Source organism: Paroedura picta, chromosome 1 (genome assembly GCF_049243985.1).
Source record: "Paroedura picta isolate Pp20150507F chromosome 1, Ppicta_v3.0, whole genome shotgun sequence".
Classification (NCBI taxonomy): domain Eukaryota; kingdom Metazoa; phylum Chordata; class Lepidosauria; order Squamata; family Gekkonidae; genus Paroedura; species Paroedura picta.
The window spans coordinates 94,471,515-94,482,606 of NC_135369.1; the positions used below are offsets into that span (position 1 = coordinate 94,471,515).

The 11,092-nt window shown below is 43.3% G+C and overlaps 1 protein-coding gene across 1 annotated transcript; it reads left to right on the top strand.

Annotated features, from left to right (window-relative positions):
- Positions 1-9,126: 9,126 nt before the first annotated feature.
- Positions 9,127-10,648, top strand: LOC143840092 (proto-oncogene Mas-like). The gene has a single exon (XM_077343188.1). It carries the CDS (start codon positions 9,127-9,129, stop codon positions 10,051-10,053), a length of 927 nt encoding a protein of 308 aa, XP_077199303.1. The 3' UTR covers positions 10,054-10,648.
- The last annotated feature ends 444 nt before the right edge of the window (positions 10,649-11,092 follow it).

Consider the following 11,092-nt stretch of genomic DNA (forward strand, 5'->3'; position numbering starts at 1 on the left):
CTCAACCTTCCTTATGCTGTGACCCTTTAATACAGTTCCTCATGTTGTGGTGACCTCCCACCATAAAATTATGCAAGTGCTCTTTCACAGAAATTAAACCAAAACTAATGGCATGAAGATCCATTGTTCGTGATTGTATATAAATTGTATATAAATTGGAGGGCGTCTTCAGGAGGAGCGGCAACAGTGGCGGCGCCCCCCCCCCCCGCCAAGCTGCTCACCCTGCCATGATCTCTATGAAAAGGTCCCAAAGGGGTCCCGACTCCCAGGTTGACAACCACTGCTCTAGTAATTATCAGGACATGGTTTACCAGTAGATTCAAATGAATAGCCATGTTGGTCTGAAGTAGCACAATAAAATCAGAGTCCAATAGCACCTTTAACACCAATAAAGATTTATTCAGGGCGTGAGCTTTCAGGTGCAAGCACTCTTCCTCAGACTATGAACTGACCATCATAACAGTGGGAATATATAAGCAAAAGTTATTCCTGTTACATTAGTAAAGTGCTGTATTCCTACTGTATGCTATATTCCTACTATTATGATGGTCAGTTCATAGTCTGAGGAAGAGTGCTTGCACCTGAAAGCTCACGCCCTGAATAAATGGGTAACCATACCAAAAAGATTGGGAACTGTTGATTTACAATCCTGCAAAAAACCGTAATGTAACCCAATAGCAACACCTGCACCTGATGAAGTGAGCTCCTAATCATGAAAGCTTATGCTGGATTGAATGCTTTGTTGAATGCTTTCACAGCTGGAGTCAACTGGCTGTTGTGGGTTTTCCAGGCCATTGTCTGGTAGTTTTAGTTCTTGACATTTCACCAGTAACTGTGCCTGGCAACTTCAGAGGTAGGACATGGCAAGATGAGAAACTCTCCGTGCCACTACCACTACTGGTGAAACATCAGAGACTGAAATGACCAGACCAAGGCCCCACAGCCCAGAAAACCCACCACAGCCGATGGATGGATGGATTGTTGTCAGTCTGTAAAAGGCCAGTGGGTGTCTGTTTCATTAGCCAGTGTAGTGCAGTGGTTAGAATGTTAGAATGGACCCATTCTGCCGGGAAGGCTTGAAGGGTGACTTAGGGCAACCAAACATTCTCAGTTAACCTACCTCATAGGATTATTGTGAGGATAAAATGGGGGAGAGGAGAACAACGTAAGCCACTTTGGGTCCCTACTGGAGAGAAAGGTCAGGTATAAATGAAGTAAAAATAAATTATGTAGCGGTCGTATTTCCCATCAAGTATGTACAACTGCCCCAGTGTACTCAGCGATCCAGCCGTACTCCTATTCCTTTTTTGATTTCCCATGGACAATATTAGGCTGAAATGTTTTCTTATTTGGATGGATTACTCCTCCAGGGAATAGGACAAATCTATACTTGCATATTCTTCCTTTTTAGGGACCAATATGTCCCCATGCTGTTCTGCCTGTGCTTCTGGGCTTATTATCTTTTCTGTATTATTCTGTTTCCCTCTTCAGAAGACATTGCCAACAGATTATATCTAATTCTGAATGTGGAGGATCTTGGGAGATATTTTCCCTATGGGTGTAATGGAGGGACAGGAGTGCAAAGGGTTTTTCTCATTGCAAAGTGTTTTTTTTCAAGGGAAGAGACATTTTTAAAAAGTATTCATAGGTTTCAGAGTTTGTATCTTTTATTACAATAAGCCAGTGAAAGGGCGATAGAGGCAAAATACAGATTTTTACCCACACTCCATAGTCAACAATGGAAAAGCTCCTAAAGGTAATACATTATAAGCACTGACATCTAGAGATATGTATGTTTGGCCTATTATGCACGGCTGCTGAAACGGCGATTTCAGGTCACATGGAAAACGCGGAGGGGGAAGAAGCGAAGCAAACCGCTTATGCACGGGACGGGACGCAATGGCGGCAAAACCCAGAGTAACTGATTATGCACACCGCAACCCCGGCGCCGCTTCTGGTTGTGCCCTGGTCGCCTGGAAGCTGCGCTTTCTTCCGCGTTTTGCTAACGCGACTTTTTCGGTGGCATGCACCAAATCTGCAGCCGGTTGCAGCTGGCACTGTGTGTTATCGGTGATTTTAGGTGATGTAATTCCACCCCGAATGCGGGCATTCCCCTCCATGCATAATGGGCCTTTATCAGATAAATAACAGCATTTATTGTACTGGTCTAAATGACTACCAATAAAGTTTGTTATCAGATAAGTATCAGCCTTGGCTTGCCCCAGATACTTAGGTATGCTATTCCCAAGTGGACTTGCCATGATGGAGGAAATTGTGTAAATGACAGGTACATCCTGATTGACTGACAATTTTCAAATGACTACAGTGCTTTACTATTGAAACACCTTTCTATATGCTGGGTTATTCAGAATTAATAAACACAAATGGAGACTAAAAGAGAAGCAAGCACAGTTCAAAACAAAGGAGAATGAGTTTGACTTCTTGGCCTTTGGGCTATCAAGTGTGTAGTTCGGTAAATAACTTAGGAATGAGTTTGTCATAACTATAAACCATACTTTAGAAATCTTGCCATCAAATCTTCTAAATAAACAAAGCACATCTCTGAAACTCACAGAGCTTACAGAAGTTTTGGCTAGTTAAAATCAACCCAAATTCTCCATGTTGCTGTGTAAGCCTGAAATTGGAACTACCTAAACAAGGAAGGAGGCATTCATTTGGCAGTCATGACTTCTATGCGGAGATGGAAATAGAATGTGGTATTTAGAGTTGATAAGACTGGTTCTGTCCAAGATCACTGAGCCAGTGGATTGTTAAAGAAAGATTGACTAGTGCACACATGCAAATTATTTATTACGTAAGGACTACAGATGCTTGAAATGTTTATTTGCATTTGTGAATAGACTGTGACACCTCAAATACTACCTAAATAGCAATGAAAGCAGAACACAGTGTATGGAAACACAAATCTCAAATGCTAATGAGCACCACGCTGCATTCACTATAATTAAACGATGACTTACTTTTGCACTAAGGGTGATGCAATGTTTTCAAAAGTTTAAAGTACATTATATGGGCACGAACCTGGAAAATGGAGGTTTGTGGGGAATCACAGGTTGGCATGGCATTACAAATCTTGAACCCTGAACCTGCACAGATCTCCTTGTGTTTACAAACTTTGGAGTTCGCTTGAGTTCGTTAAGTGTTTAACTGGTTCCTAAGGTGCTATAGATGTGAAGTTCACTGTGGAGCCCCCTGACTATATTGCCTCATTGTGGACATGGTTTCGGGGTTTAGTCCACTTCCACCCTTCTCCCCTTTGGCCCTGGGAGGTGGTTATCCACCCACCTACCTTCTATGTCATAGTTTTAGAGAGGAGCATGGTTTCCTATGGACTTAATGGACTTTCTCGTACTTTGGATTAAGTGAGATATCTAAATCAGCCAACCCAGTAAGTGTGAGGTCTCTGATGGGGCTTTGCTTGCTCCCACACACACAGTGGGGAGCTGGAGTAGGAGACAGAAGCATAGAATAGAATAATAGAATAACAGTTGGAAGGAATCTCTTGGGTTATCTAATCCAACCCCCCTCACAATGCAGGACACTCACAACCCTAAGAGGCAGGGACATTTTTTGATGTAGTGTTGAGGAGCGTAGTAGGGACAGTGAAACCCGATGGATAAGGAGAGAGGCCAACACAGGAAGTGTCCACTCGTGGATCATCTCCTGTTTCCCCTAGAGACATGCCTTGCTACATCATAAGACCCACACAAAGGCGGAACACTTCTCTGGCTCCTCAAAACCACATCTCGATGTACCACATGATGTATGTGAGCTGTACTGGGTCCAAGTATATGGGTTGCCCCAATGCTGAAAACACCGCAATGCCACAGCACCAAGGCAGGAGGGTTGACCAAGAATGTCTGAGAAAACTCCAAGGTTTGGTTTTTCCTTGTAGCAATACAAAATTGAGATGGAAGAACACATGAATCAATGAATGTGCCATGGGGATGACAGTCACTATTCAGCAGACCAGGGTCAGTTCCCTTTGACATTCTCCTCTGGAAGAATGCTGGTTGGGATTCGTAAATCCCATGTCTGTTGGTGGATGTTCACACCGGCATACTTTGCAGAACCAAGCCTGAATGGCTAACATAGTGAAGAACTCCAGCACCTATCTTCATCCTTTCCTGTGATCACAAATGACACCCAGTGACCCGCCAAACAGAGGATTAAACAACAGGGGAGGAAAAGAAACTAACCAGGATCCACTAGGTGATGGCATTTGAACAGGGGGAAATCCAGCACTGGATCCCTCATTCGCTGTGCCAATTGGAAAATATAGCAGTTGGAGTAAAGGATATTCTGGCAAGACACTCTTGTGGAGGACCATATACTGCTGCTGAACTGAGGGTGGGAGTGGTAGAGCCTTCACAGGATGGTAACGAAGGCAGCGCTGCATATTTATATTGGGTGGATCATGCCACCGTGATTTCTTGTCATCAATGCAAGGGGACCTCATAAAGGGAGAGATGAAACATCGCATTCATTCACACGTTGCGTGAACATTAAGCATGACATCCACCCCAAGCAGATAATTACAGGAAGACTCAGAGGATGTAAGATGACCAAGTGTGTCCCTAGAGAGAGTCATAGAGGGAGGCCACCAATGATGGAGCTTCCAAGGTTCAAGGTCAGGTTCCATGGCACCCTGCCTACCTACTATATAAAGTACCTAAACTAAGGCTAACTACCTGTCAAACTAGAGCTAACCCAAACTACAAACCTACATAACCATGATTATCTGAAACTACAAACCTTCCTAATTGTTACGAACACTAGAAAACCTACCTATCTATGGAATTATCTACCTACCTACTTATCAAACTACAACTCACTAAAACTAATCACAAGAACATGATTGTGAAGCCTGGGAGCACAGTCATGGGTCACCCCCATTCATGCACCTAATGGTCTAGTGACCCTCCACCTCATCCTCTGTCCTCTGAGTCCACCCATGGTGATGATGAGCCAGGTAAGTCCACAGTGGCCAACGGCATCCCCATGTTGGCTTGTCCCATCTGGCAATACAGAAAAATGGGGGAAATGTTGGGGAAAAAATGATAGGCCAGGAAACTTCTTCTATGGAATAAGGGGGCTGCCATGATATCTGGTTTGAGAATTTGAACGGGACATTGAGGGATGTCAAGACAGATATGCAATAAGGACTCTGCAGCCCCAATCATCAATGGGAAATGTCTAACTAAAGGGATTAATATGGGTGGTAGACAATCAGGTCACATTTTGTCAACAGGGAAATCTTGACTGACACATGAGGCAGGCTACCCAGGATCCTCTGCATCCTTGGCAGACATACCACCCAAAGTAGAACTAATGTGACTGACTGGGAGTGAATAGTAGACTGCTGGAGGCACCTCCTCATGTGGCACTGGGTGAGCCTCCACTGGGAAGGGTCCCTCATCCTCACCCTACCCTCATTTGAGCTTGACCCTGCCTTTGCACTCTACTGCTCATCTTGTTGGGGGAAGTGCAGAAGAAGTTTTGTCTATGGGAGAGAGAGCAATCACTCACCAACTCTCAAGTCAGGCATAGCAGATAAGTGTGTGTACACGTGAGACCTACAAACCTGTTATTTGAAGGGAGGACACAATAGGGTGCCTCTTACAAGTCACAACCAGCTCTCATGGGAAATCAACTAGGGAATGCCTGAGGTGTCGTTAGATGTAAAACAAGGGAAAAGACCAAGACATGGGGAAATCAAAAAGTTCAGTTACTAGATTTGACCACACAGGAAGGGATGGAAAACCAGCAAAGGGGGATCTCAAACTAAACTCTCCCTGATGGGGCAAATGCAGTGATGTATGACTAGCCTCAAATTCTATTGATGGGACGTGAGCAGGGGAAAGAGTGAAGAGGAACAGAAACAGTGCTCCAGGAGAAAACCACAGAAAATGAAAACTTGACTGGTAGAGGTGGCACTTCAAGGTAGTTCCACATGTGACCTAAGGAAGGAGGGAAAAGAAATGTGGAAGCCAAGACACTGATCTGCCTATCCAGCTAAAGCCACCTTAGATACTAGGAAAAGATGCTGGTATTGGAGCCTCAGTCCCCTACCACAAATGTGTCCAGGTTTAGGTGAATCTTCAGTTTCAGAATGTTGGGTAATAGAAACCAGAATTCCTTAGTTATCTTTCACCCCATGCCCAGGAAGAAAGTTACAACAGTGATCTGAACGAGGGAATCAAATGAACACCCAGAAATAACAGCACCTTGAAATAAAATATGTCTCTTTAATGGGACTGTAAATCCATTTGAGAATATGTTAGCTGCCAAAATGCTAAAAGCTGTGCAGTGAAAGCTAATCCCAAACACGTAAAAAATATGTGGGGGACCCTCTCCTCCAAACACACAAATCTCAAGTGAAGGGAAAAATTGAAATAAAATGTATCCCAGAAGCACTTTGTTGAAAAGTAAATTGGAAATCAGAATTAAATTGTGATCCTTCACCCCACTTCCAGAAAGAAAATTAGGAGAATTAACCCTGAAAATATTCCAGGATAAACTCACAAAGAACACTAGGTAGAAATAAAATGTGGGTGTTTCCACACAAGGACCAATGTTGCCAATTGGTTCCACAAAGCAGAAATGCTATTTTTAAAAGTGCAATCTCAGCGTTACGCATACCTGTCTTTGTATTGGAATCCAGTAGCGTTTCAATCGTTTCCCACAGGTTTCCGATCTCGCAAAAATCGCTAGAAAGGAAGCAATTTTTATTGTGCTTTGTCCCGCCCCTGGCCGTCAATCAAATGGACAGCCAATGGGCGGTTGTTACCATGCTCCCGAAAAGCCCCTTTCCCTTTAATAACAGGTTTTAAGATTTTATATTACATTTTATAATAACAGGTTTAAAAAAAAAAGAAAAACATGTTGCAACGAATATGCCTTGATTCCTCCTAATGGAGAGACCCATCTAGCTGGCGTGTGAGCTGGCGAGTCTTCGTTACCACGTTCCCCCCGAGTGAAAAAAAATCCCCCCCCTAAAATAAAGGGAACTTTCAAACGGGGCTGTGTTGTGCTTGGGGACTTAGGGGAGCTTTAAAGCACTTTTGTGGAGGGACTGTAGCTGAAGAAGCCTCGCTGGGTGAATGAAGGCTCGTTGGTTCATTGCTTTCTGCTCGCTCCGAGAAAAAAAAAATGGTGATTGCTTCGCCGGAAGTTCGGAGGAGAGAGCCAGGGGGAGGGACTTTGTTGGAACTGCAACAATGGGAACGCACAGGTCTTTTTCGCTAGTGTTGCAGATTGTTTGCAAGAGTGTAGCACTTTTCGGAGGGTGAATCCACTTTTCCTGATTTCTCTTTAAGCGCTACAACGAATCACATTTTGCGGGACTGTTTCAGGAGTGTGGCAGATTGTGTGCAACGTCTTGTGGAACTGCGTGTAGTGCGTGTAGTCAAGGCTATGGTATTCCCAGTTGCAATGTATGGCTGCGAAAGTTGGACCATAAGGAAGGCCGAGCGTCAAAGAATTGGGGCTTTTGAACTCTGGTGCTGGAGAAGACTCTTGCGAGTCCCTTGGACTGCAAGGCGAACAAACCAGTCAGTCCTAGAGGAGATCAGCCCTGACTGCTCCTTAGAAGGCCAGATCCTGAAGATGAAACTCAAATACTTTGGCCACCTCATGAGAAGGAAGGACTCCCTTGGAGAAGAGCCTAATGCTGGGAGCAATTGAGGGCAAAAGAAGAAGGAGACGACAGAGAATGAGGTAGCTGGATGGAGTCACTGAAGCAGTAGGTGCAAACTTAAATGGACTCTGGGGAATGGTAGAGGACAGGAAGGCCTGGAGGATCATTGTCCATGGGGTCGCGATGGGTCGGACACGACTTTGCACCTAACAACAACAAACCTTGTTCAACTTGTGTATCCATATTCCTCAATATATTTTATTTGTGAAAATATGACTGTAAGATATGGCATTGTAATGGAATTTTGAGTTTGACTCCCTGTCCTTGGGAAGTGACCAGCAATTCCCTGGGAGGAATGTCTCACAGTTGTATGGAGCAAGCAACATATGGAGAGGTGATAGCCTTTGATCTCTCTACCAGCAACACTTTGGTTTCTCTCTGTAAAGTACACTGAATTCTAGGGGATTCATTGGCTGTTTTGACAAAGGATTATCATTGGCTGTATCTGGTTGGGACACAGATGTAACAGAACTGATTTTTGCTATATATTCCCTGTCATGTAAGAAGATCATAGTCTGACGAAGGGTGCTTGCACTCGAAAGCTCACGCCTTGATTAAATCTTTGTTGGTCTTAAAGGTGCTACTGGACTCTGATTTTATTACACTGTGGGAAAGAAAGTAACACTCACCAGTAGCTCCCAAGCTGGCTCTTTCTCCTTGTCCCTGTCCAGCTGCTTGTGCATATGACTGAGAGGTGATATTATAACCATCTTCAAATACTTGAAGGGCTGTCATCTAGAGGATGTAGCAGAGTGGTTTTCTGTTGCCCCAGAGGGTCAGACTAAAACTGATGGGCTGAAATTAATTCAAAATAATTTTTAGCCAAACATCTGGAAGAAGTTCCCAACAGTTAGAGTGATTCCTCAGTGGAACAGGCTTCCTAGGGAGGTAATGGGTTATCCTTCTTTGAAAGTTTTTAAGCAGAGGCTAGAAAGTCATCAGATAGAAATGCTGATTTTATGAACTTAGGCAGATTGTGAGTAGGTGGTACTCTTCCTTGCATACCCAGGGAATTGCTGATCACTACTGTAGGATGTTAGGTGAATTTCCTCCAGGCCAGGCTATATTCTGGAGATTTTTGGTTTGTGTGTGTGTGGGGGGGTCACTTGGGCATGAAATTGGGGTCATTGTGGTTGGGCAGAAAGTTATGAGTTTCTGCATTGTGCAGGGGGGTAGACTAGATGACTGTAAAGAACCCTTCCAACTCTATGATATAATTTATGATTGTTGAAGCAGGATAGTTGATTTAAACTTGTTTGGAGAGTTCTCCAAACACATAGCTATTAAGACTTTATATATTTCAGTGCGTAATATCATGTTATTGCAAATTTCAGTCTTGTGTTCTTTCAGAATTATTAATTATTCTTACAGGTCGTGGATACTTATTATATACACTAAGTGTCCTGATGACAGAAGCAAGTTCCAGAATGTCCTGTCACACTGTGAACACGTCAAGAACAATTGAAGCACAAGTACAGAATAAGACTGACAGAGATGAATATATTGCCACAATCTTGAACTTTGTTTCCTTTCCAATTGCGATTTTGGGAGTACTCGGCAATGGGGCTGTTTTCCACATACTCTGCTGCAATGTGAAAAGGACAAATTATACTGTGTATGTACTTAACCTGGCCATCGCTGATTTTACTGCACTCTTATGTAACATTGCATTTTCTATTTCAAGTTTAATGATATGGGGAACATTTGCTTTCAATGTGTTTCTCTACGATGTATTTGATTTCCTGACATTTTTTGGGTTCAACAGCAGTTTTTTCATATTGACAGCTATTAGTGTTGAGAGATATCTTGGTGTTTTCTATCCCTTTTGGTATCATTCTAACCGTCCAAAATACCTCTCAGCCGTACTCTGTACTCTTCTGTGGATCGCCTCCTTCTTGGTGACTGTAGTAGAATATTTTACCTGCTGGTCAATATTCTTAGAGAAAGAAAAATGTTACACAAATTACAGTGCTGCCAGTATATTCCTAGTTACCATTTCTGTGATCTTTCCTCCAGTCATGGTCCTTTGCAGTTTGACTGTGTTTGTCAAAGTACATAGAACTTCACAGCTATCATCTTCAACGCACTTGTACCTCACGATTGTTATCACCATTGTGATCTTCCTCATCTTTGCTTTACCAAGCAGATTTGCATACCTGGTAGGGTACTGGCATCCAGAAACAAAATTCATATGGGATGTTATTGAGTTTTCTTTTTTTCTCAACTTAGTCAACAGCATGCTCAATCCTTTTGTTTATTTTTTTGTCGGAAGGAAGAAAAAACTGAGATCCCAAGAGCCCCTTTCTGTGGTGTTTCAGCGATCCTGGAAATAGGTGGCAGAAGATCACAAAAATAACACAAGGGAGGCCTGAAAATATTTGTGTCTCAAAACTGTTGGGAGTCCCAGGGTTTCACTGAAAGAAGTCTTATAGATAAACATTTGTTCAGCTACTTGCTTCAGAACTTCATTCTTAAACATGCTTTGGGAAGAGTGGCTAGTGTTCTTGCAGACTTTCTGTAAGAGGCATGCATATCTTTTGTGCAGGTGGAGTTTGACTTTGCCTACTAGGTTCCTTTTTTTCCCCATTTTGTCTTTTTTTAAGGGGAGTGGAGCCAAACAATTACATTCTATAACTATGAACCCTGAAGACTACTCTTACTACCGCAACACAAATACATACATACCAGTACCCTACAGCAGGCTTTCTCAACCAGGGTTTCACGAAACCCTGAGGTTTCTTAATGGCTCTGGTAAAGGTAAAGGTATCCCCTATGCAAGCACCGAGTCATGTCTAACCCTTGGGGTGACGCCCTCTAGCGTTTTCATGGCAGACTCAATACGGGGTGGTTTGCCAGTGCCTTCCCCAGTCATTACTGTTTTACCCCCCAGCAGCAAGCTGGGTACTCATTTTACCGACCTCGGAAGGATGGAAGGCTGAGTCAACCTTGAGCCGGCTGCTGGGATCAAACTCCCAGCCTCATGGGCAAAGCTTTCAGATGGCTGCCTTACCACTCTGCGCCACAAGAGGCTCATGATGGCTCTGGTAGGATTTCCTAAATGAGTGGGAGTTCATTAATTTTAATACATGTTTTTTAAATTTGTTAAACATTTATTGGGTGATATGCTCATGTCAATCTGCCCCCCCCTCAAAATGGGCAATGATGAGCCTGGAGGGTGAGGGACCCTGGGTAGGCATGTACACAGCTCTGCTTCCCATATTCTGCATAATCATACCACTTCTTGGTTTTCTGGATTCCTGAAACATGTTTCATGGGTTTCTCAACAGTAAAAAAAGCTGAAAAAGGCTAACCTAGAGGCTAGCAAGTCTTGTTCCTTTGGAAATCAGCAAGCAATCAACACAAATCCATTTG

Excerpts from the sequence above, each read along its gene's own strand:
- LOC143840092 (XM_077343188.1), top strand. The coding sequence starts at position 9,127 with ATGACAGAAGCAAGTTCCAGAATGTCCTGTCACACTGTGAACACGTCA.